The sequence below is a fragment of the Rosa chinensis genome, chromosome 7 (genome assembly GCF_002994745.2).
Source record: "Rosa chinensis cultivar Old Blush chromosome 7, RchiOBHm-V2, whole genome shotgun sequence".
Taxonomy (NCBI): Eukaryota; Viridiplantae; Streptophyta; class Magnoliopsida; order Rosales; family Rosaceae; genus Rosa; species Rosa chinensis.
The window spans coordinates 69,132,064-69,158,951 of NC_037094.1; the positions used below are offsets into that span (position 1 = coordinate 69,132,064).

Here is a 26,888-nt window from a genome sequence, read left to right on the forward strand (position 1 = left end):
AAGGATGAATCGTCAGAAGGATGAAGCTGACAGGCTAATTTATAATTTATTTATGCAACTAATCCAATAAGTTCCCTTTTATTTATGCAACTAATCCAATAAGTCTCCTTTTCTGATCAACAGCGGATCCAATAATTCGGTGTGTGGCCCAACATATGATGGATAATTGAAGCCTCGCTTTGAATTTTTACCAAAAAGTTGGTGTATGTATTCATTACGTGAAGGAGTTTTTCTTTTGACAAAGTAAAGGAATTTAGCCACTTTATAGAAAATCAGTGAATTGCACAGTCAAATAAAGAGAAATTTCTGCAGTACGGCCGTACAGGAACGTCTATTAGACATGTTTTTCATCTATGAGTTTACCTCAACGAATAAAAGCATGCTTTTGCATATATATTTACGACGAGAGAATTACAAGAAAAGAACTTATTTTCTTGGGGGCCGAACAAATATATAACTCTTAAACATGTGGAACCAGGAACTTATTCTTGGATGGGCCGAGCAAAGATACAATTACGAAATGTTTGTTAGTTTGTTTGATATTTACTGAAGTCACCCCCAAACCATTAATTTGCACTTATTAATTTATCCCCAAACTAAAAAATTAATAATTTTGGAATTTTCCTTAAATTAATTACCAAGTTATACAGGTGTGAACTCATTCTCATTCACGAATTTATTCTTGCATTAAATTTAGGGGCCATTACAAGAAATTAATGATTTTGTTTAATTATCTATGCATTTTCCTGGGACTGTATAAGAAATTTTAGGGAATCATGTGATTCATGTCCATCTCCGACCCCCTATAGAGATCCGCCACTAGGCCCACTACTACATCTCATAGTAGTCGGGATGTGGACCCTCTCGGGCCTTAATATAGGTCCGCTTCTGGGCCCAAGTTGTAACAAAGAAAAAATAATTCAATTCAGTTTTACTGTCTCAGTATTATGAATTGGTTAATTGGTCATAGATTCGTATATGGTAAAAAAAAAACATTGGGATAAATACAAATTACTACCCTGTGGTTTAGGTCCAAAATCAATTCAGTCCCTGAACTTCTAATTTTATCAAAAACACCCCTGCACTTTCAATTTTGATCTAATATGTCCAATTGGTTAGTTTTTTGACAATTGAGTTATTTAACTTGTTAATGTGGCTCATATATGACCTATCTTTTATGATGTGTTGTCGAGGTGGTCTGCATAGTCAATTTAGGAGTGAGTCCTACTATTAAAAATAAATAGTTTTTCAACAAACAATCCAACTATAACTTGAACCCATAACAGAATATTAATGAATTTGACCTATTAGATCAAAATTGAAAGTGCATGGGTGTTTTTGATGAAATTAGAAGTCCAGGGACTGAATTGATTTTGGACCTAAACCACAGGATACTAATTAGTATTTAGCCCTACAATTATAACATGGGTCTCTACTTATAATAAAAATCTTAATTTCGCTAAAAAAAAAAAAATTAAGTTTTACGCGTTTAAACAAAAACAAAATTTAATTTCCCAATCCGCCAGACCGCCACATGGTTTCTTCAGAATCAAGTTCTTCACCATCTCTTCTTGTTCAAAAAGGACAGCACCTACCAATGCTTGGTGGTTCAAGTGGTAAGGAGCTTGTTCCCCTTAAGCAAGGTCTCGAGTTCGAGTCTTGTGAATGGAGCAGCTAGTATTGGGAGAGCTTCCCCCCTAAATGGGGTCCGACCCGGCTCGAGAGGGATTAGTCCTTACCTACGGGTGGGGGATACCTTGGTTTAACCAAAAGGACAGCACCTTCCTGCTATAGGTCAATTTGGATATAGACGACCATTATTTATCCACACACGCCATACCTCTGTTTCTCTCTTCGTCTGCTTCTCTTTGCTTTGCCTATGCTTCTCTTCACAACTTTGAGTACGCTTCTTCCATTTTCCATCAACAATGTCCTCTTTGATAGTTCCACCAGTCCTAACCACCCCCAGAGACGACGCCATCCTCCTCCACAAAGCCTTCAAAGGCTTCGGCTGCGACAAGCCCGCCGTCATCAACATCCTCGCCCACCGTGACTCCACCCAGCGAGCCTACATCAATCACGAGTACCGCACCATGTACTCCGAGGACCTCAACCACCGCCTCTCCTCCGAGCTAAGCGGAAATATCAAGAAAGCCCTCCTCCTTTGGACCCACGACCCTCCCACCCGCGACGCCACCATCGTCCGGGAGGCCCTCACCGGCCCCAACATCATCGATCTCAGAGCCGCTACTGAAGTCATCTGCTCTCGAACCTCCACCCAGATCATGCAGTTCAAGCAAGTCTACTTTGCGTTGTTTGGTTCTTATCTTGAGCATGACATCGAAGTTCAAGCTTCCGGCGACCACAAGAACCTGCTGCTAAGTTACGTCGCCACGCCTAGATATGAAGGTCTTGACTTTGACAGGTTCATGGTGGACAAAGATGCGAAGGCTTTGTACAAAGCAGGGGAGAGGAAATTGGGGACGGATGAGAAGAAGTTCATTGAGATTTTCAGTGGGAGGAGCAGTGCGCATTTGAATGCTGTGAGTGCTGCTTATCAGAACATGTATGGGAGTTCTTTAAAGAAGGCGGTGAAGAAGGAGACGTCGGGGCTTTTCGAGCATGGGCTGGTGACGATTCTGCAGTGTGCTGAGCATCCCGGGAGGTATTTCGCTAAGGTTTTGCATAAGGCGATGAAGGGTTTAGGGACAGATGATAGTACACTTCTGAGGGTGATTGTGTCGAGGGCTGAGATTGATTTGCAGTATATAAAGGCTGAGTACCAAAAGAAGTATGGCAAGAGTTTGGGTGATGCTGTTCGTTCTGAGACTTCTGGGAATTACAAGGATTTTCTTCTGGCTCTTATAGGCCCAAGTCATTAGCCAAAGTGTTTGTTGTGTTACAATTTCAGGTGTTTAGTGTAGGCCTGATCTAGAACTATGGCGTAGTAGTAACTAGTAAGTTAATCCTTACTTGACTCCAAATGTTTATGTTTAATTTGAAGAATGTGTATTTACTGCTTACTTTGCAGATAATGAAATGTTTGCTTTAAATAAGAAATTCGACATTGCCAGAAGAGGCCATTGAATTTGTCCCCAAATTTCTGAGGCATGAACATCAATTTGAAAACTATTAAACCACCTCTTTGATTTCCAACGGTCAACTACTGTTATAGGTTCATTCATTCATATGTCTATTTGATAGCCTATTTGTACAATCGTATCTTTTCTATTGTAAATTGTTGCAACAGCTTAGACGTAGGATCTAGACTCCTTAATTGTAGTCTAAGCTTTGTATATAATTTCGACTTCTGTCGATGAGAAATACAGAGCAAATTCTACAAATCTTCAAACATTTTTAAAAAATTGCAGGTTGGAGATTAACGAGATAAGGAAAGCTTCGTCCCCAAATTTTCATGCAGGATGAGAGGAGTCTGTCAAAGTCCAAAGTCCATGACAGTAACAGATATACAGAACTAAGAAAATTTGGTAACATACAGTTTGTCAAAGTCTCCAAATTTTCTTGTCCCAAAGACGAGAGCACTTACCTCACATGCTGCAAAGCAAAAACCTGGAATTTGATATTTGCCTCTGATTTTTATATTTGGTGATTTTAATCATTTTATACGTTTTCGATGAAAGTTTCTCTCATGCGTTTATGACAAATTGATGAACTTGCCACCATGGCTGTTGCCATCTTTGCCTGCAGGCAGAGTAAATAAATGTTTTAGGCACATCGCAGAATCTTAAAAGGAAGGTAGAAAGTGAGAAACAGAAATTGTAATAACCATAAGGATAGTAAACAGCACATATGATGCAAAGTTTTTCCTGTTTTGTATATGTATAGTGCTCATCCTCATCCTCTTTCATTGTTCGACTGCTGATTAACCAGCTGCTAATTCATAGATAATTTCGCATTCCTTTGCATCTGATACCACACAGATTGGACATGAATGAGACGAAGAATCTTAGCTCTCCAAATTTTTTAGGGATGAAGAAGCTTCCTCTCCAAATTTTCATGTTTCGAAGATTAGAGCAATTTGACAAAGTCCATGAATGAAGAAGAAGTACAGAGCTAAGAAAAATTTGTATGGATGCGGGTCCTCACATACTACAACACAAAAACCTGCAAATTTGACAGGCTAGTCTTTGCCTCCATTTTTTCTTTATGAGTTCTTGAGGGATAAATCCAATATCTCCAAGAAAGACATATCTATAAAGAACAAGCACTATAATTTCATTAACACAATGACAGAGTAAATGTGTTAAGGGACCTGTGTACAAAGCAGCATATACATTATCAACAGTTCAAAATGATGAAGCAGAAAGCATCTTTTTATGCACTTTGTCTATCAAGTTTTTCCTTCTGCCCAGCCTGTGCAACCTTCTTTAAAACATCATCTTCAAATGTTCGAAAGCCAACCCCAACCAAATTCTTAACTCGATCAGGTTCATCAGACTTCTCTGCTGTCGGAGCCACCATCCTCTTCGGTGCGACCGGTTGAAAAAGCGAAACCCTCAACGGATTAGAAAGATCACCAATTACCTCTCCTGTTGCGGCAACAGCTGCATCTCTAGTCTCCATCAGAACCAAAGCCAAACAACCTGAACCAAGGATGAGGTCTTTTAACTCCACCAAACTTGGACAACAAGTCTCTCAACCTTTTTGCTGTATAGCCTTCACCCTCAAACTTTTCCCAACGCACTCTAATCACCTTCTCTTCTTCTAACCTCAGGCTTATTCCAACACCACCATTCACCTTCTTCCCAACTCCCCCAGGCTCTCTCTTCTGAGACATTGCACGATATCTAGCACACTCTTCATCTAACTTCCTCTTCATTCTCTCATCTTTTCTTGTCTAACTTTGGCATCCCTGTCAAACTTTGCAGCTCGTTCTCTTGCTTCAAGATCAGAAACCATCTTCTGTCGCTTGGGATCGTGCTCCGAATGGTTCCCATCTTTCTGTCTTTGCTCTCTAAGCATTTGGTCGAACACTTTGCGGGAACTTTCATTCTTGAGAACCTCATAGGATCTTTTGAGCCTTTGGAAGTTGGTATTGGCTTGGAGATCACTTTTAGGCCTCTTGTCAGGGTGCAACACCCAGCTACTACACTTTCCCAGATTTTCTATCATTAAACAGCAGAACTGTCCCAAAATAGAGGCTTCAAAATTCAAGTACGAAACTTAATGAAAATGCTACAGCTGTTGAAGATCAAATCATAAACCAAAATGATTATCTCTTAGCTCATCTTCTCAATTCCCTCAAAAGTTGTTCTGTTACTGTTGATTGTGACCCCATTCTTCTGACCGGTAGACTTGTCCTCAGCGGAAACACTCAAGATACCGTTGTCATCGATATTGAAGCAGACATCGAAGTTAGGAACACCCTTAGGAGCTGGAGGAATATTTAGGAACTGAAATTCACCCAGAAAGTTATTATGTAAAGTGGTTTCACTCTCACCCTCATAAATGGCGAAGCTGACATAATCTTGGTTGTCATGCCGAGTAGTCAATCTGCAGTTCTTATCTACAGGAACTTTGGTGTTTCTTGGAATCACAATGTTCATGCGATTGTGGAAAACCTGCACTCCAAGTGAGACAGGGATAGCATCTACGAGAGTGAAGTCTTGCAGTTTACCATCTCCTTTCCCACTCAGGAGTGCAGCATGAACAGCAGCTCCATGAGCAACCGCTTCATCCGGATTAATACTCTGGCACAGCTTCTTCCCCTTGAAGACATTCCGTAATAGTTCCTGCACCTTGGGAATTCTAGAAGAGCCACCAGCAAGAACAACATCATGAACATTAGTTATCTCTATATCAGCATCCCTCAAACACTTGTCCACCGGCTCCATACATTTGTTGAAGAAATCCTCGTTCATTTGTTCAAATTTGGCACGAGTAATTGTTATAAAGAAATCAGTACCTCGATCCAAGCAGTCAACTTCAAGGTCAATCGTGGACGTAAATGAAAGTCTCCTTTTTGCCTTCTCACAAGCATTTCTTAACCTCCTAAGAGCCTTGGGATTTTCACTGACATCCAAATTATGCTTTGACTTGAATTGATCGACACAATAGTTTACCATACTGTTATCGATGTCTTCACCTCCGAGATGCGTGTCTCCAGCAGTGGCCTTCACTTCAAAGACACCATCCCCTATGGTAAGTAGTGATACATCTAATGTGCCACCACCCAAATCGAATATCATCACATTTCTCTTGCCATACCAACCGGCCTGTTTCTCAAGGCCATAAGCAATGGCCGCTGCTGTCGGTTCATTGATAATGCGCATCACCTTTAGACCTGCATTGACTCCAGCATTTTTTGTAGCCTCACGCTGTGAGTTATTGAAGTAGGCGGGAACAGTTATAACCGCATTTTCCACAGTTGAGTCCAGATACTTTTCAGCTATCTCCCGCATCTTTGTGAGAACCATAGATGAGATTTCTTCAGCTGCAAATTGTTTCTCTCCGCCCTGGTGTGTAACTATGATCATTGGCTTGTCATTGGCACCTTCAATGACCTTGAATGGCCAGAGCTTCATATCATTTTGAACAGAGGTATCACTGAATCTCCTACCAATCAAGCGCTTTGCATCTGCAAATTGATGCCAAATTCAGAAACCCATTCTGACGAGGAAAAACAGCAGGGAATTGTTTATGATCGATTGAAATAACATAATATGAACAATATTCAATTTATCTGTTACAACTTAGAAGTTTTACTAGTATTAGTTTTAGCTTCTACTCTGCCAAGATATAAGTACTAGCATTCTATTCGAATGATATATACAGATAGTCAATTGCAATACATTTGTTTTTTTTAATTCTTCTTTAAATTCAAATCTTGACATAAATGGAATATTGGATTGTACTAGCCTGCTTTATTGATATACAATCATTCCATCGAAATTAAATGAGTCATGGATTTTCTTTCCTGAAAAATTAAAGATCAAAAGCACTTGATGTGTTTAGGAATCAGATATTGCAATTTATCTTATATGCACATGTACTCATTCAGAGCTATTTGGACAGACTACTGCTAGATTGTTTCCAAAGCATAACCACCTTTCACCCAAGTAAACTCTGAAAATAGGGTTTTCTCATGAACCAAAAAACAAATAGGGAAAAATTGAGAGGAACTGAACATACCAAATACGGAATTGGTGGGATTTTTGATGATCTGGTTAAACGCTGCATCGCCGATCAATTTCTCAGTATCAGTGAAGGCAACATAAGATGGAGTGGTCCTGTTTCCCTGATCATTCACTATGATTTCTACATGTTCGTGCTGCCAAACCGCCACGCACGAGTAAGTCGTCCCCAGGTCAATCCCTATTGCATGAACCTGTTCATTTCCGGACATTCTCAACAGAGCAGAGGAAACTGGAAGAAAAAGACTCAATTGTACTCAACTGTGTCAATATAGGGGAATATTTCCAGGGGAAATGCTCATAGCAAAATATTAATATATTTCTCATATACCCCACCAAATTATTTTTATTCCCTTTTACATAAATTTTTTTGCTTTTTCTTCTCACCTACCCATCACTCCTACTTTTATACCACTAGTACCCATTTTCCCTTTCTTTCTCCAACTTTTATTATTACTATGAATAGTAAGTATTAAAGATGGTTTTTCTTTCAATTTTTATGACGGAACGTGGTGGCCACCATCGTCCGGGAGGCCCTCACCGGGCCCAACATCATCGATCTCAGAGCCGCTACTGAAGTCATCTGCTCTCGAACCTCCACCCAGATCATGCAGTTCAAGCAAGTCTACTTTGCGTTGTTTGGTTCTTATCTTGAGCATGACATCGAAGCTCAAGCTTCCGGTGACCACAAGAACCTGCTGCTAAGTTACGTGGCCACGCCTAGATATGAGGGTCTTGATTTTGACAGGTTCATGGTGGACAAAGATGCGAAGGCTTTCTTTAAAGCAGGGGAGAGGAAATTGGGGACGGATGAGAAGAAGTTCATTGAGATTTTCAGTGGGAGGAGCAGTGCGCATTTGAACGCTGTGAGTGCTGCTTATCAGAACATGTATGGGAGTTCTTTAAAGAAGGCGGTGAAGAAGGAGACGTCGGGGCTTTTCGAGCACGGGCTGGTGACGATTCTGCAGTGTGCTGAGCATCCCGGGAGGTATTTCGCTAAGGTTTTGCATAAGGCGATGAAGGGTTTAGGGACAGATGATAGTACACTTTTGAGGGTGATTGTTTCGAGGGCGGAGATTGATTTGCAGTATGTAAAGGCTGAGTACCAAAAGAAGTATGGAAAGAGTTTGGGTGATGCTGTTCGTTCTGAGACTTCTGGGAATTACAGGGATTTTCTTCTGGCTCTTATAGGCCCCAGTCATTAGCCTAATTGTGTGTTGTGTTTCAGTTTCATGTGTTTAGTGTAGGCCTGATCTAGAACCATGGCGTAGTAGCAAGGTATTCCTTAATTGACTCCAAATGTTTATGTTTGATTTGAAGATTGTGTTTGTACTTCTTACTTTGTAGATAATGAAATGTTTGCTTTGAATAAGAAATTCGACATTGCCGGAAGAGGCCATTGAATTAGTCCCCAAATTTCTTGAGGCATGAACATCAATTCGAAAACTATTAAACCACCTCTTTGATTTCCAATAGTCAACTACTGTTATAGGTTCATTCATTCATATGTCTATTTGATAGCCTATTTGTACAATCATATCTTTTCTATTGTAAATTGTTGCAACAGCTTAGACGTAGGATCTAGACTCCTTAATTGTAGTCTAGTTTCGACTTCTGTCAATGAGAAATACAGAGCGAGTTCTACAAATGTTCAAACATTTTTAAAACATTGCAGGTTGGAAATAAACGAGATGAAGAAGCTTCATCTCCAAATTTTCATGCAGGATGAGAGCAGTCCGTCAAAGTCCATGACAGTAACAGATATACAGAACTAAGAAAATTTGGTAACATACAGTTTATCAAAGTCTCCAAATTTTCTTGTCACAAAGACGAGAGCACTTACCTCATATGCTACAGAGAAAAAACCAGGAATTTGGTACTTGCCTGTGATTTTTATAATTGGTGATTTTATATGTATTTGAAATTTCTCTCCTGTCTTTAAAATTCATGACAAATTGATGAACTTGCAACCAAGGCTGTTGCCATCTTTGCCTATAGGCAGAGTAAATAAATGTTTTAGGCACATCGCGGAATCTTGAAAGGTTGGTAGAATAGAAAGTGAGAAACAGAAACTGTAATAAGCATAAACAGCACATACGATGCAGAGTTCCCTTTCCAGTTTTGTACGTATATGTATAGTCATCATCCTCTTCCACAAGATTTAGAAAATTAATCAGGAAGTTGACAAAAAAAAAATCATATTAACATAATGGTCGTCAGTGTTTCATTGTTCAACTGCTGATTAACCGGCTGCTAATTCATGGGTAATTTTGCATTCCTCTGCATCTGCAACCACACAGATTGGACATGAACGAGATGAAGAATCTTAGCTCTCCAAAATTTTGAGAGATGAAGAAGCTTCCTCTCCAAATCTTAATGGTTCGAAGATTAGAGCAATTTGACAAAGTCCATGAATGAAGCAGAAGTACAGAGCTAAGAAAAATTTGTATGGATGCGGTTACAAAACAAAAACCTGCAAATTTGAAAGGCCAGTATTTGCCTCCATTTTTTCTTTTTAAGTTCTTAAGGGATAAATCCAAAATCTCCAAGACATGTGACTAAAGAGAACAAGCTAAATAAAATTAAAGAGCAATCAGAGTACGTGTTTTAGGCACCTATATATTTTTTTTTTTTTTTTTTTTTTTGGTGAAACTGGAGAACTAAGCAAAGGCAAAGCCCTTCTTAGTTCCAGAATATATTAAACTAAAAAGAGTACAAGGGAGGGGAAACAAAGCCAACCTCCGAGACCAAAAAGAACTATGCAAGCAAATTAACGAAAACGAAACTTTGGAAGACCTAAACGATCGCTATTACAATGTGCTTGAATAAAGGAAGGCGCCGAGTTCCACCACATTAAACCAGGGGAGGTAGAACCAAAATTTGCCAAAGCATCTGCCACTTCATTACCCTCTCGAAATATATGCGAAGATTTGAATTGCATTTGGGACATTCGGTGCAAACAATTACCCCATTCTATACGAAGCTTCCAAGGGACCAAATGAGGAGAGCGAATGAAGTCAAGAACCAGAGAAGAGTCTACTTCTAACCAAATATGCTTCCAGTCCCTTACCCAAGCAAGTTCAATTGCTTTAATAACGGCCATTACCTCCGCAGCGACAGAGCTTGGAATGTCCAAATTAGAGGCAAAAGCACCAAGATAATTTCCTTTGTAATCCCGAAAGACGGCGCCGTAACCTCCGAGCCCTAGATCTTGCTTCCATGCACCATCAGAATTAATTTTAATCCATCCAAAGGGTGGAGGATGCCAAATAACCTGAACAATTTTAGGAGCCCGGCGGGGCTTGCATTGGACTCCAAAACTCTTCAAAACTCGAAGGTCATTCACAGTGTTAAGCATGCTACCAGTTGCAATACGACTGGTAGACTGAATGTGGCCAGAAATCAGCTGGCAAACATGAGACACATGGTGCACATAACCTTCATGTTTAGATTTGTTCCTAGCTTGCCATATAAACCATATAGTAGCAGTAAAGCAAGCCAACCACAAATCTTTAAGTTGTGGGCTACGGTTCTCCAACCCCAATAACAACAAGTCAATTAAAGAATTAGGAACCCCCACCAAATTGAATTTTGAAGCCATGCGGGTCCATATAAAATTGGAAAAGGAGCATTGGAGGAATATGTGGACCAAGGATTCAGTACTATTACCACACAGGCCACACTTAGAAGCCAAAGCTATACCTCTTTTTTGCAAAAAGTCGTCAGATAATATTCTTCCCCTCAACACTTTCCAGGCAAGCATAGACATTCTAGGAATGATAAATTTAGACCATATGCACTTACTCCAATTTACTTTAGGAAGAGGATGTCGGAGAAAATGGAAAGCAATTTTTGCAGTGAGCTCACCCGATGTAGAAGGAGACCAAATTGCTTTATCTTCCACCAAAGGGTCTGCAGCTATGGGCACCTTCTCAATTAACTTACATAACACCGGGAAATGAAATTGAAGGAGATCTGGAAGGGCCCAAGAATTATAAGAAATATAATCCCTGACACTTTCATGAAGATTATTCCCACTAACGCGATCACCAAAAAATTCGATTAGAGGCCGCCCCATGAAGTTATGTTTCCAGAAGGAAATCTTGGTACCTGAACCAATTAACCACTGAGCATTTTCCAGAATTACGGGCCAAAATTTCTTCACGCCAGGCCAGATGGAAGAAGCAGCATAAGAGCGCCGCATGGAATATTCCGGCCAAAATCTAGTCCGGATAAAAGCACATCCAACCGCATTAGAGGAAAATATATCCCAACTACTCTTCAAAAGCAGAGAACGGTTGCGCAACACTAGTTGCGTAAGACCCAATCCTCCTTCGTCTAATGAAGTACAACATGACTTCCATGCCACTAAAGGAACACCGCGTTTGTCAATTGCACCGGTCCACAGAAAGTTTCGGCACCATACCTCTACCCTTCGTAGCAAAGAAATAGGCCATTCATAGATTTGGAAGCTGTAAACAAGCATACTGTATATAACTGATTTAATCAATTGAAGTCGTCCCGCTATAGATAATAAAGAGCCCATCCAACTAGAAAGTCGTAAGCGGAGTTTATCCACAATCGGCTGGAAGTGAGACACTCGAGGCTTGCCATGAAAGATAGGAACACCCAAATACATAAATGGAGCAGAGCCAAGAGGAATACCCAAAAAAGAAGCAATTGAATGCCGCCGATGGAAAAGATGCTTTCCAATAAAAACCTGGGACTTGGACTTGTTAATGATCTGCCCTGAAACGTTGCCATAATCCTCCATAAACACCATTACTCGCTTCAGGTTGCGTTTATCCCCTCGACAAAAAATAATGACATCATCTGCAAACATGACATGTGATGGAGCCTGAGTACCCCGGGGAGAAGAGATGAGCTGAAGTTTGCCAGAACCCACCAAATCAGAAAGCCCGCGGCTTAGAACCTCTTCAGCTAAGCAAAAGAGAAGAGGAGATAACGGATCACCTTGCCGCACGCCTCTACCGCAAGAGAAATAACCCACAGACCTGCCATTTATTAAGACTGAAAGCTTTGCAGACTGAAGAAGAGCGCTCACCCATAAAACAAACTTTTGATGAAAGCCGAAGGCCTTAAGGACATCAAGAAGAAAACTCCAAGAGATAGTGTCAAAGGCTTTAGTGATATCTGCCTTTATCGCCACGTTACCACCATAACTCTTTCGATCTAAGAGATTAAAGCATTCTGAAGTTGTCAGAATGCAGTCTGAGATACTTCGGCCAAGAACAAAAGCATGCTGATGAGGAGAAATAATTCGAGAAGCAATCGAGGCAAGTCTGAGAGCAAGAATCTTGGGGATAATTTTGAAAACAAAATTCGCTAGAGCGATTGGGCGAAATTGCTTGAGCGAGACTGCATGATCAACCTTCGGAATCAAAATAATTAGCCCAGAGTTGAAGGAGTTAGTCAGCTCACCATGAACAAAAAAATGATGGACTGCATTAATGACATCATGCCGCACTAAGTCCCAACATGAGACAAAAAAATGTCCATTAAAACCATCCGGGCCAGGGGCACTGTCAGGATCCATGGCTTTCACTGCCATGAAAATTTCCTCAGCCGAAGGAATTGAGGTAAGGGAAGAATTCTCAACATCCGTGACAAGTGAGGGAATAACCCTACCAACAAGACCAGGAGCATTAGAAACAGCTTCATTGGCGAAAAGATCTGAGTAGTAGTCAATAATGTGATTTTGAATTGAGTTAGGATCATCATAAACATCACTACCATCACGTAGCAAAGAAATTGAAGATCGCATCCTCCGGGCACGACATTGAGCATGAAAAAAAGAAGAGTTACGATCCCCTTCTGATAACCACCTCAACCTAGACTTCTCACGCCAAAATAACTCCTGCAACCTTATAGATTCATTTAAATTGGCTTGAAGCTCATTCTCTTTAGCAAAAACATCATCAGAACCCCCCGAAGAAGCAATTTCTTGTTGTAGGACATCCAAAGCATTAAGATCAGAACTAACCCGAGCATGGATATCCCCAAAGACTTCCCAGTTCCAGCTTCGAAGGGCCTTTCGCAAAACCCGCAGCTTATGCTGAAGGGTAGACAAAGGGCAGGCAAAAGAAGGAGTGGAATACCAGCAATGCTTAACAAGATCGTGAAATCCCTTGTGCTCCAACCACATTTTTCGAAACCGAAAAAGGCTATGACGAGGTCCAGAGGATTTAGAAAAGGTCATAAGAAGCGGATGATGATCAGAGCAGAACCGAGGAAGAGTACAACAATCATAATGATCCCATGTATCCAACCAAGCTAAATTTGCAAGGCTCCTATCCAGACGCACCTGAACATTACCATGGAGTCCGCGCCGACGAACCCAGGTAAACTCCGCCCCTTTAGTGTCAACATGGAAAAGCTCACAAGTGTCCGACATGGCTTGAAATTCAGCACAAGATCGTTGACAAGGCAGAACACCACCTTTCTTTTCATGAGCTCCAAGCACAGCGTTGAAATCGCCGAAAACTAACCAAGGGCCAGTGACAAAGCTACCCTTAACATTAGCGAGATCAACCCACAACCGGCGACGGTCAGCAGCAGTAGTACAAGCATAAACGGCAGAAATCACAGAAGACACTGAATCGAACATCACTTGAAGAGAGACTTGTTGATCCGATCTAGATAAAACTTGAACCTTAGAGGAGAAAGAAGATTTACAAAAAATCCATAGATTTGGCTGAGAAGAGGCCCGATCATTTGTACATATTGAATCCATTCCCAACTGACTCCAAAAGTTGGGCGGAATAGAATTCAAAGAGACGAAAGGCTCTGCTATACATAAGATCTCCGGACTGTGAACACGAATAAAATCTTTCAAAGCATTTTGAGTAGGGGTATTAGCAATGCCCCTCAAATTCCAATAAAAGAGCCTCATTTAGACGCTTCTTTGGTTCGGCGGAGATAGGCCTCCCTGTTCTCAGATTGAGTGGCCCTTCTCATTGATTTTCTATTTGCCCTAGACATGACCTCAATAAAACCATCTTCATTACCTTCTCGTTCAGCCTCCTCATACCAACTCTGTGGATGTAAAGAGGTAAGATTAACATCATGCTCATACTCCTCATTCCTCTCGGAACCCCTAGTAGAAAAAGTCCTTTCATTTCCACCAGCTGCATCCTCCACACATTGAAGGCCAACATCACCCACCTGTTCAATCTGTCCATTAGCGTTAGGAAGAGTGACAATCTGTTGTGCATCAGTCGAGTTCTCAGTCGTAGCCACTACCACAGTGTCGGTAGCGAAACCAATTGGCCTCACAACATCATGAACCGCAGTGACAGTGGCATCCGTAGAGCCATTCCTATTCTCCAACGTAGGGAGAAGACAAGGAACCTGAGAAAAAGTCCGCTTAGAGAAGGAAGGACCCTCTCCAGGGTCTTCCACTACAGGAGGAGTACTATCAACTATAACCTGCTTCCCAATCCCTTTCACTGATTGTTTTGGAACATGCTTCTGCTTAGATTTGGGCCGCCGCCGGCGACGAGGCTTACGTGAGCGCCCACGACCCACATCAGCCACATCTGGTGGAAGCGAACCTGTAGGTGTCTGGACAAGCTTGCAATCTGAAAGCCTATGACCAATGTTACCACAGTGGAGGCAATAGTCAGGAAGACGTTCATATTCAACTTCGACCACAACTACCTCCCCATTTTTTCGACGAACAGTTAAATCCCAAGGAAGATCAGAGGACAAATCCACGTCCACCAAAACCCTATATATTAACAAAACAGCATATACATGAATACAGATCAACAGTTCAAAAGGATGAAGCAGAAAGCATCTTTGTATGCACCTTGTCTATCCAGTTTTTGCTTCTGCCTGCCCTGTGCAACCTTCTTTAAAACATCATCTTTAAATTTTTGAAAGCCAACCACGACCAAATTAATAACTAGTTCAGGTTGATCATACTTCTCAGCTGCCGGAGACACCTTCATCTTTGGTGCAACTGGTTGAAAAAGAGAGACCTTCAGCGGGTTGGAAAGATCACCAATTACCGCTCCTGTTGCAGCAACAGCTGCATCTCTATTCTCCATCAGAACCAAAGCCATACAAACTGAACCAAGGAAGATGTCTTTAACTCCCCCAAACTTGGACAATAAGTCTCTCAACATTTTTGGTGTATAACCTTCACCTTCATCTTTGGTGCAACTGGTTGAAAGAGAAACCCTCAGTGGGTTGGAAAGATCACCAATCACCGCTCCTGTTGCAGCAACAGCTGCATCTCTATTCTCCATCAGAACCAAAGCCAAACAACCTGAACCAACTAGGGCTGGCTTGAGTCGGTTCTACACTTTCAAGTCCAGAACCCGGAACCGGAACCGAGAAGAGATAATCGGTTCGGGTATGCTGTTTTTTGTATCAAGAACCGATATAGAACCGAACCGACCATATTCGGGTCGGTTTCTCGGTTTTCGGTTCCATAATCAGTTCGGGTCCTGTAAAGGTTTTTCGGTTTTCAGTTCCAAGATCAGTTCGGTTCCACTAACGGTTCCTCGGTTTTTCCATACAGAAAAACGGTTTTTTAGCCTTTTCTAGTCTCCAGCTTCCAGTTTTCCTGATTTCCATACATACATTCAAATGATTCAATATTCCAAATACCATTCACTCATAAAACTCAACAATCAACATCAACATAACAAATTAGAAATTTCTAGCAAACTCCCAAACTCTCAAAGCATGAAACTGATGAAAGCATTAAACCATCAAACACACAAAATATTGAAACTGCATCAATTTGCAGCAAACTAAAATACTGAAAGTCTGAAACTGAGCAATTCAAAGTCTCAAACTGAAACAAACCAACTAAAATTGAAATAGTTCATGAATGATTCAATATTTCATCAAAGTGCATTACTGCAAACAATCAAACATTTCCAGCATCACTTCCTCAGTTCCTCTTCATCAATGCAACAAGGCTTTCAGCCTTCCATCAATAGATTCAATACCAAATCTGCATACAAAATAACAAATCTGCAATCAATGATATTAGGATAATTTAAAAAAAAAAATTGAACTTCAAATGGAGCAAAAATGTTCAAACCTTTATGCATCCTTGATTGTTGATGAATTGCATCATTTTTTATGCCTTTTCTTCTTGGTTGTAGGGGCAGAAGCCGAAGCCTCAAAACTCTTGGTTGTTTTGCCACTTGGGGCAGATGCAGATGCAGCAGCAATAGCGTTATTGGCCTTCTCAGCTTTCTATCTATCCTTTTTTCATGGTCTGCACGATGTCAAAACTCAAAACAGTCAATCTCATATAAATTGCCCAAAGTTGTTGTACCAGATTCAAAAACAGTAAACTAAAAACATCAAAAATATATACAAGCTTCAATCTGTTCGTATGACTCCATTTCCTCCATAGTTGGAATGTACTCCAACCCCATAATAGCATCAGCCTTCAACCAATTTTGTAGACATATCAATTTTTCAACTGTTTTTGGGTTTAAAGAGCTTCTGTATGGATCTATTACCCTTCTCCCAGTGCTGAAACTTGACTCACTCGCAACTATAGACACTTGTATGGCTAATATATCTCTAGCCAATGATTGCAAGTTGGGATATTACCTCCATTCAGCTTCCACCAATCCAAAATCTTCCAATCATCATTTTCAGCAGGTTTTTCTATAGGGTCCAGCAAATATCTATCAACTTCATGTCCCACCACAACATCGTTATTCTGTTCAAGCTGCCTATTCCAGTCTTCTTGCATAACAACCCTTTTCCCACTAAGAATCCTTGCTTTGCTTCTAGTCTTACTAGTAGCTGTTGCACTAGTACTTGGATCTTTACCTTTGGTCTTGGTCTGTCCACTATGTGGACCATTAGACTGCCCATACAAGTCACACAAGTCTACCACAAGCTGCTTTACTTCGTCACATTTCTTCTTGATCTCCCAATCACACAAATTCAACATTGTATCACACAACCAACTAATGTTTCTCAATTTATACCTAGGATCTAAGACCAAAGCAACTAGGAAGAGTTGGTTCAGGTCATCTAAGTTCCCAAAATACTTGGAATATTTGGCCTTCATCTTGACTGCCATGTTGTACAAGACGTTGTCTGCTTCACTTGAATCAGGCCCTACCCCAATAGAACTGAGATCTTCAAGCTCTGCTTCAATAGTAACAATATCATGGAATGCCTTGTGTGCAGTGGGGGTAAGTGAAGCACTAACATTAAGGGTCACATCGTAGAAGACTTTCAAGAACTTCACAAAAACTGCTGCATTGTCCCAATCTGCATCACTTGGTGGCCCTACCCTTTTTACAGGCACTTTCTTCTTACTCTGATTTTCAGTTTCATCATCATCTTCAACTTCCTCATCTTCATCAAAGTATCTTTTGTACCTTGAATCCTCCTCATCCTTCAATCTTTCAAATGCTTTTTTTTAACTCCAAAGCTGTGTCCAACATAAGAAATGTGGAATTCCACCTTGTTGGAACATCTAAGATGCAAATTTTATTGCATTCAACTTTCTCCTGCTCTACACAACTTTTAAATTCATCCAACCTTGCACCCGAACTTCTAACGTATCTCACAGCATTCCTTATGCTAGCCACTGACCTCTCCATCATATTTAGTCCACTCCTCACAATTAGGTTTACAATGTGAGCCAAACATCTCACATGCATAAACTTACCTCCACAAATCGGTTTTATGTCCCAATTGCACATTTTCTTCCTAAGGTAATCAATGGCATGCTTATTGGCAGAGGCATTGTCAACAGAAATTGTTAAAACCTTATCTATTGACCAATCAACCAAACACTTCTCCAAGATTTTTCCTATGGTTACACCTTGGTGGTTTGGAACCACACAAAAAGCAAGCACTCTTTTGTGCATCTGCCATCCCCGATCAATAAAATGGGCAGTAATTACCATGTAGTTTATATTCTGGCAAGAAGTCCAAGTGTCCGTTGTCAAACACACACAGTGAGACTTCAATTCCCTCCTCAACTCCTCCTTCTTGGCATCATACATGCCTAGGAAGGTTTTGACTATGACTTTCCTACATGGAACTTTAAACAAGGGCACAACAACACTGCAAAAATACCTAAAACCCGATTTTTCAATGAAACTAAATGCAAGTTCATCGACAACTATCATATGAGTTGCAGCTTCCACACAATTATCTCAATGTGTTTCCTAACCAAAGTACTCCCACTAACCAAAGTACTCCCACCTCTTCTACCATCACTAGTCAAAACCTGTTGGCCGGATTCTACATTAACTCTACCAGGGTATCCCTTACACACTATCTCAATGTGTTTCCTAAGAGAAGATGTACCATTTTCATATGAATTGCATGCCAAATGAGTTGGACAATACTTACATTGAGCTCTCTTAGTATGGCCAACCACTTTCTCCACTCCATTGATAGTCTCAATTAAAGGATGATCCTCCTTCGTGAAGTGATCCCATACGTCCGACCTCTGCTTGCCTTTCTTCTTCTCTCCTCTTTTTCTCTTGTCAACAGACCTCCGAGCAGTAGAAGCTTTGGTTGCTTTCGTCGATTTTGGAGCAGCTGCTACTTGTTCTACCGCGGGGTTGTTGCTTGCAACTACAATGTCATTGCAAGCGGATGGTTCGTCATTGGCAGCAGATGGGTTAGAGGAGCTAGCAGATGTTGCGGACATGGAAGTAGATCTCAAAGGCAGCAAGCTGCAAGCGTATGTACAACCTCAATATTTCCTGGCCTGAAATGAAGACGCCAAGCAATTTTGTTAAGCAATATTTCCTAGCCTCAAAACAGATGCAAATATCTTGTTTTCATTAACAGTTAACAAACAACAAATTTCAATCATGACTTAAAAACAAACAAAAAATGATTTTGTAAACAAACAACCAACTGACTCCAATATTAGGCACGGAAAGCCCCTAAAAAAATAGAAACAATTATGCAAAAGCTATAAACTTGAGAGTTCATTTCCTATAATTAATCAATACCATTTGCCCATGTTTTAAGCAGAATCTATACAATTTGAGAAGACCAGAAATGGATAGAGAGAAAACTACCTTTAAAAACTGGGTTTACTGCTCTAGGTACATGCTTCTCCTTGTTGAAGCCACGGCGGAAGAATGAAAGTCAAGTGTCTCAGAGTTTTGGCTGCACAAAATATATAAAAAAAGGATTAGGTTCTTCTATAATCTATACCGCAACAGAGCACTAGCAGTAGTAGCAGTCATATATCATCCCCACTCAAAATGTTAAAATGGGAATCAAATCAGCCATCTTTTTCACGTTGGAGCAAGAAAAACAAAGATGAAAAAGAAAACACTAATGAGATTTGCCTCTGTATATGGAAATGATCGATTGGTAGTAAACTAATCATGTACTATATGAAATGATTGAAATCCATTTGCCTAATTTTAGTATACACTTTCCTTTGGTTAATGCTAACACTACAAATGATGATATTCTCTGCACATTCCTAGAGTTCCAGCACCAGATTAATTCCAAGGTCCAAATTTGTCACAAACTACATGTAGGGTGGTTAACTGAATGTATACCACAGAACTTCCGTGAATATAAACATTCCACAAAGAAGAACCTCATGCTGCAAAGCAAGATATTCAAATTAAACATTCCACAAAGAAGAACCTCATTCTGAATTAAACTAGCTAGTGATCTCCAGCTCGTGATGCACATCCCCCAAATGCATATCATATTACATCCCTACCCACCATAACCAAAACTATTCACTCCAACATACAAACATGGGCTCCTCTAAAAACTTTACCACAATTATTATATGATCTTTGTGAATTATCAAAGTACCAACCATGACCAAGTAATTGCCTAATCAAATCAAATAAATGGGTTGCCAAATTAACCACATAGGATTCCAAATTCAACCAAGTAAACAAAACCCAGTAAGAAAAAACCATCAAAAATTGAAACTTTGAAACAAACAAGAACAAAGTTTGAATTTTTATACCACAAATCTTGATGGGTGCTTCAAGCTCTAACAAATTGGGTTGTTGCAAGAAGATATCTTTAGAGGCAGAGCAGAGTTGTCGGATCTCAGACTCGGATAGCTGCACGCCTGCACCTGCTTTCCGGGTTGGCCTCGAACTTCAAGAAGATGGCTGATGATGTCATCAAGAACCGATTGGTCCATTAGTCAAACTCCTGAAGTCAACGGCTATGGAAAATAATTGAAAGACTGAAACTTGAAGAGAGAAGAAGAAGAAGAAGGAGAGGGAGTGAAAGAAAAGCATGAGACTTTCTTCGGTGGAAACATCCCCCAAACATCCCCAAATCATCAACCAAATCATAATTGAACGCTTACATTGACGGAGGTCGAAGACGGGGCTGTATCAACCAAATCGCAGATGGCTAATGGAACAATCAACAAATTGAAGACGAGATGTTTCTGGGTTCCAGACTTTGACGGCGACCGTCTTGCTCGTCTGGGTTTTGATCGTCTTGCTCGTTTGGGTTAGAGAATGGAGAGTTGGACACACAGAGACTCAGAGAGTGAGCGTTAGAGACAACTAGAGAAATTTTAGGGTTTGATCGAATGGATAGGAATTAGTCAGATCAGATGTTTGCGCCTGATCACATGAGAAGGGGGTCTATTTTACAGAAATAAGCTCGGCCATAATATCCACTTATACACTAACATCTGTATTTCGGTTTCAAGGGGGTTTTAAAAACAAGAACCGGAACTGAACCGAGAAGACTTCACTAGGGACCGAACCGAGGAAAATGTAAATACATATGGCCTAAAACAGAACCGAACCGGGTTTTTCGGTGCGGTTCGGTGCGGTTCCTTCGGTTTTATGGTTTGCCAGGCTAGCCCTAGAACCAAGGATGAGGTCTTTAACTCCACCAAACTTGGACAATAAGTCTGTCAACATTTTCGCTGTATAACCTTAACCCCCAAAATTTTCCCAACGCACTCTTATCACCTTCTCTTCTTCTAAACCTCATGCTTATCCCAATACCACCATTCACCTTCTTCTCGACTCACCCAATATCTCTCTTCGGAGGCATTGCACGATATCTAGCACACTCTTCATCTAACTTCCTCTTCATTCTCTCATCTTGTTCTTGTCTAACTTTGGCATCCCTGTCAAACTTTGCAGCTCGTTATCTTGCTTTAGGATCATAAACCATCTTCTGTCTCTTGGGATCGCATGTCTTTGATCTTTAAGGATTTTGTCCAACACTTCGCGGGCACTTTCATTCTTGAGAACCTCATAGGATCTTTTGAGCCTTTGGAAGTTGGTATTGGCTTGGAGATCACTTTTAGGCCTCTTGTCCGGGTGCAACACAAAAGCCTTTTTAATCTGTTTCTCTGTGAGCTGAGAGCCTTCCTCGCTGGACGACAAACCAAGAACCTTATAATGATCTTTGTCCATAATCTTATTCATATTTATATCTGTTTCTACGTTAAGGAGATACTGACAGAGCTAAGTGGAGGCCGAGTTTTTTATACAAGGTTTTGATTATGTATAAGGTTATATCTATTAGTATTATTACAAATAGGATTCTGTTGTGAATGATAATGACTATTTATGCAATAGGTATTGCTTAATGTATACGATTGACAGACTCGTAATATATGCGATTGACAAACTCGTAATATATGCGATTGACATACTTGTAATGTGCGATTGATTAGTATAGCTATTATGTATTGCCTTTTGTATACATGATGTAACCCTATATAAACCTCATAGTGAGATGAATACAATACATTTTTTCCAATTCTCTACAACACGTTATCAGCACGATACTTTAACCCAAGCCCTAGCCAGGAAAAAAAACCCTAACACCCGAAATTTCTTTCACCAAAAACTGCCGCAAGCTCCTAGCCATACCGTGCACTGCTCCTGCAGCCCTTGAGCACCTATGTGCCTCCTACTGCCCCTGCAGCACGCTCGTTGCTGTGCAGATCAACCAGTTTGCACGCCCAGAAACGTCTTGATCGGGACCTCAGATCAAAATCATTCCTTCATCAAAGTTGTTCGTCTCTGCCTATTCTATCTGACTTCAAAATTTCAGCCATATTGGAGTCGTTTTGAGATCTGTACACCATTCGAAGTGGGAGCTGTTTAGAAGCGAATCTGCTCCGAATTTCAACAAGTTTTAAAGATTAAAGTTCCTGCTTTCTTGTCTTTTAAATTCCTTTATTTTCTGCAGGATTTTCAATATACGAGCATGGGTTCGATTATTTGATAAAGCTGAATTGTGGGGATTCACGCTTAACGAACTAAGAGTGTTCGTATGAACTGAGAGTGTTCATAATGCTCAGACTAAGAGCGTTTGTAACCATCAAATTGTGACCATATTAAAACATTATTGTTTGGTCTAATCCAAAATAGATTCTTGGAAATTGTTTTCTTTGTAGCATAGCTCGGAAATCTTATTATTTTAGTTTTCGTGGAAGTTTAGCTCCGAAACTAATATATCTTCTCTTCTTATTTTCAGGATGTCGAATGAACCTAGACTCGACTTTCCCATGCTTGACTCAACAGGCTCGGATTACCACAGTTGGGTAACCGATGTTGAGAACCACCTCACTTCAAAGGGAATATTACCCATAATCCAGGCACCTAACCCGGATCGTGTGTTCGTGCGAACACCTACAAAGCATGCTCAAGCAGTTATCATGATGCAACGCCATATGGACAAGGCACTCAGATTGGAGTATATGTCGATCAAGGATGCAAGAGAGCTATGGGTAGCGCTAGAAGAGCGCTTTGGCAATGTCCAAGATTCCCTCATCCCTGACTTGAAGGTTTAATGGAACAATCTGCGCTTTGCTAATTTCAAGTCTGTTGCTGAATATAATTCAGAAGCTCTTCGCCTATGGTCCATGTTGAGGTTTTGTGGACAACCTGTCACAGAGCAAGAGCTAATTGAGAAAACTCTCTCCACCTTCCCCGTTTCAGCCATTGTGGTATCAAAGCAATACCGAACTGAAGTCAATGCTGGACGGATCACAAGGTTTCATCAGCTTATCAATCTCATATCTGTAGCTAAGAAACATGGTAACATACTCGTGAGGAATTATAATTCAAGACCCATTGGAACTAAGAGCATTCATGAGGCGAATTATAATGCACCCAAAAGAGGGAGCAAGGAGCGGAACCCTAAGAATAAGGGATATGAGGGACGTATGGGTCCATATAACCACCTTAAGAAGGAAGGAAACCGCAGGTTTGGTGCAAATACACGTGGTGGCAATGCCACACGTGGGAGAGGTGGTCGTGGTATCCCTGGTCGTGGTGGTGGCGCCATGGCTCGTGGTGGAGGCGCCATTGGTTGTGGTGGTGGCGTCAACCCTCCTAGGGAACGCCCACAACGTGCACCTCAATTAAAGGGAGGCAACCACAATGACATGTGTCATCGATGTGGATCAAGTGAGCATTGGTTCAAGCAATGCAAGGCAAGCGAGCAACTAGCTTCAAGATACAGGGCATACAGGGACCTGAGGGAGCAAGAAGTTTACCTTGCAGAAGAAGAAGAAGATGGTGGAGATGTCAATCTCACCATAGAGGACTTCAAAGCTGAAGATGAAGTGCACAAGGATGCTGCAGACTTTGATTAGAATAGTCCTTTTATTTTCCAATAATTTTTGTAATGGCAATATGCCTTAGTCAATAAATGACAATTGTATTAAACTCTTTCTTATATGGTGCACCCAATGAAATATGATGTCTAGGAAAGTCATTGAGATTAATGGTACTTAAGAGAGCCTCGCTCCACCAACATCTCTCTCTACTTTCCTGGTCATATTTGATTGGAGTTACCAAACGGATAGAGTGACTACAATGTGTCTTAGTTTGATTTTATTTTGGATTAGACTTTTTGGGACCTTTGATGTAATCATTGGCTATCTTTATTAATAAAGTATCGTATTATTATTCGATGTCGTGGACATGTTTTAATTCCGAACTTTATTATTTCAACAATATGTTTCCTGGAGAGTTGGAATGCCTTGTTGATAGTGGCACCACACATACTATATTGCGACATAGGCAACTATTTCTATGGATGACGCCTAGTCGATCTTCTGTGACTACGATGACTGGACCATCACAATTGATTCATGGTCGAGGACCAGCTCAATTTATGTTGCCAAATTGCACAAGTATTAATGTCACCGAAGCTCTATATGCTCCTAGGGCTGGAAGAACCCTATTGAGTTTTAAAGATATAAGAGCCAATGGTTTTCATGTGGAAACACATTGTGAGAATGGACAAGAGTTCCTTTGCATCACCTCTAATGACTACGGACATAAACGAGTATTAGAGAAACTTATGTGTCGCTCTAGTGGGTTGTATGCAACCACTATTCAAATTATTGAATCCAACCATGTCATGAGAGATGACTTATGGGATTCTGACACATATAGGCTTTGGCATGACCATTTGGGACATCTAGGTTGTGATATGATGATTCGTATATTAAAGACTTCACACGGACATCCATTTTTCAAAACGAAAAGAAGTCAGAACCAAAATTCGATCCAAGGTAGGGCTGGCGCCGCCTACCCCCTGGGGCCCAAAAGTGGTATTGACGCCACCAATACCTCCTTGGTTCATTTTTCTACTTCTAAAGTCAATTGTGACTTCGTGGTTCAACCGGATACTTCCCTGGTTGCTTCTAAAGCCCATCTTTCTTTTTGCAAAGCCTGCTCTTGATAGGAGCATAATTTTTTATATTTATATTAATATTTCCTGGCATTTTGTCACGCTATTTCTCTTAATAGAAATTATTAATGTTTGTTTTATTTTTTTTGGATTCTTGTGGAGTAAAGGAGAAAATAAAGGAGAAAAGACCCATGAAAGGCGAAATCAGGAAATCCGCCTGTGCAGATCAGTCAACTTCGACAGAGCACTGAGAGCAGCTCAGAATGAACCAGATAATGATCTTTATATTTTTGAAAAGCCTCGGATGTCTAGTTTCCACAGCTTTTTACGGTTCATCGATATCATTTTCTAGAAGAAGTTATGGCCGATTTAGTACAGGAATGTCAAGCTGCGCGTGAATCTGGTTTTTGACGGGAATTTATATTTACATGAAGATTCTAGAGTCTATGACGTCCAAAGGCTTTCCCAATCATACTTGGATACAAATTGGAGATGATGACTCAATCTTGATGACATGGAATTATTTTATTGGCTTGAAAGTAATTAAATTGTACACCAATCGAAGGAAACCTCAAGCAACTAAGGAAGGTTTGCAAAGCAGAATTGGAGAAGGAAACTAGGGTTGTATCCCCTATATAAAGAGCCACTGCAGCACCTTGAAAAAGGACCAAACCCTCCACCTTCTCTTCTACCTCTCTTTCTTGTTCCTCCGCCACTACTAGAATTTTGTTCATATACATCAGTCCAGAACCGATGTGAAAAAAAAATTAGACCGATGTCTTAGTGGGTGTAGAGAAAGATAAAAAAAATCAGACATTGGTCAGACACCGATATCCATGACCACAATGCACATCGCTCTTAAAACACAAATCGATGTATAATCGTTATAATCATCATAATTTTGTATGTTAACTATATTTAAATCTTTATATTTTCATATTTCATGCTTAATAAAGTATATGTCGAACAATACCTACGTGAACATTTGCATCGAATTCTATTTTAGAAGTGATGTCTCGAACCCTTGTAGATATCAGTTTCCTTAAATTATTGTTTCTTCTTGGCCATTTTTACGTGTAGCTTGCGATATTATTTTCCTAGGAACGATGTCTGTATATTTAGATGTCATCGGTTTTGTTTTCAGGAATGATGTTTCCTTTCACATAGAACATCGTTTTCATTTACGTGGAATGATGTCCAATGGTTTTACATACATCGCTTGGTGTCACATACACCGATGTTTTGTTCTATTGTAGACATCGCTTTTTTTTTTTACAACCGATGTTCTACATCGGTTTACTTTGTGGCATGTGATGTGTGCATTGACAATAGATTACGTTTTGGTGTTTAAAAATCGATGTGCACTGGTTTTTGGTACATCGGTTCTGTAGACACATTTCGACCTACTGATTATCTTAAGACATCAATTTTCATTTTGGTACCAATTTCTAATCTCTAAACTGACTTCGTTTTCCTTGGCATTACTGTTTTGTTATGCTTTCATATAATTCTCTTCATTTTGACAAGAATGATGTGCAAAGTTTGCATGTAGCTGCTACTGGGAAAAGAAATGCATTTCTCATCATCTAAAAATTGGGGCTATTTCCATTAATTTTCTTTCCAAATTCTCCAATTCAACATATTTCACAAAATAAAACCCCACAACCTACATAGGCTAGCCTAGCAGCATATGAGCAACAATGTACAAAAGTTCTACACCAAAGTTTGCTTCACTCACTAAAAACTAGCCTTAGTCAAAAATCATCTTGGTATTCAAAAGTACTCCTACACGAAACCTTGTAAATAATCAGCTACTTCAATGTGCACCTCGTCGATTTGATTTTGGCTATATGATTTACGCGTCTTTACCGCCTACTAGAAATGTATAAACAACATATAAGTCACAATGATTGGGTAAACAAGCATATATTTAATTAAACCAAAATGTTCTTTGAAATATAATGCATATACCTTGGTAGAAAATGAAAGTGTCTCATCCTCTATAATCTCTTTCATGTATCGCATAACATAATAGCCACACTCAACTCCACCCGGTTGTTTAGGTACGCCCTATTTATTGAAGGT

The 26,888-nt window shown here is 40.3% G+C and overlaps 3 protein-coding genes across 4 annotated transcripts; 1 reads left to right on the forward strand and 2 right to left on the reverse strand.

Annotated features, from left to right (window-relative positions):
• Nucleotides 1-1,797: 1,797 nt before the first annotated feature.
• LOC112175660 (annexin D5) lies at nucleotides 1,798-8,570 on the forward strand. Of its 2 annotated transcripts, XM_024313373.2 has the most exons (2): nucleotides 1,798-2,210; nucleotides 7,688-8,570. In XM_024313373.2, exons 1-2 carry the CDS (start codon nucleotides 1,929-1,931, stop codon nucleotides 8,357-8,359), a joined length of 954 nt encoding a protein of 317 aa, XP_024169141.1. In that variant the 5' UTR covers nucleotides 1,798-1,928; the 3' UTR covers nucleotides 8,360-8,570. The 2 variants fall into 2 exon arrangements, with proteins under 2 accessions (XP_024169141.1, XP_024169139.1); XM_024313371.2 differs by lacking the exon at nucleotides 7,688-8,570 and having other exon boundaries at nucleotides 1,803-3,100.
• On the reverse strand, nucleotides 4,057-7,426 carry LOC112175657 (heat shock cognate 70 kDa protein-like). Its single transcript, XM_024313367.2, has 2 exons — nucleotides 7,153-7,426; nucleotides 4,057-6,598 (listed from the first exon to the last, which is right to left on the reverse strand). Exons 1-2 carry the CDS (start codon nucleotides 7,364-7,366, stop codon nucleotides 5,241-5,243), a joined length of 1,572 nt encoding a protein of 523 aa, XP_024169135.1. The 5' UTR covers nucleotides 7,367-7,426; the 3' UTR covers nucleotides 4,057-5,240.
• Nucleotides 8,571-21,232: 12,662 nt separating the features above from the next.
• LOC112178481 (uncharacterized J domain-containing protein C3E7.11c-like) lies at nucleotides 21,233-21,574 on the reverse strand. Its single transcript, XM_024316623.1, has one exon. It carries the CDS (start codon nucleotides 21,572-21,574, stop codon nucleotides 21,233-21,235), a length of 342 nt encoding a protein of 113 aa, XP_024172391.1.
• Nucleotides 21,575-26,888: the final 5,314 nt, after the last annotated feature.

What these genes read in the sequence shown, in the direction of transcription:
- LOC112175660 (XM_024313373.2), top strand. Translation starts at nt 1,929, where the DNA reads ATGTCCTCTTTGATAGTTCCACCAGTCCTAACCACCCCCAGAGACGAC. An exon ending in ACGCCACCATCGTCCGGGAG is followed by an intron (nt 2,211 to 7,687) that starts GCCCTCACCGGC and finishes ATCGTCCGGGAG; the next exon opens with GCCCTCACCGGGCCCAACAT.
- LOC112175657 (XM_024313367.2), bottom strand. Translation starts at nt 7,366, where the DNA reads ATGTCCGGAAATGAACAGGTTCATGCAATAGGGATTGACCTGGGGACG. An exon ending in TCCCACCAATTCCGTATTTG is followed by an intron (nt 6,599 to 7,152) that starts GTATGTTCAGTT and finishes ATCAATTTGCAG; the next exon opens with ATGCAAAGCGCTTGATTGGT.
- LOC112178481 (XM_024316623.1), bottom strand. Translation starts at nt 21,574, where the DNA reads ATGAATAAGATTATGGACAAAGATCATTATAAGGTTCTTGGTTTGTCG.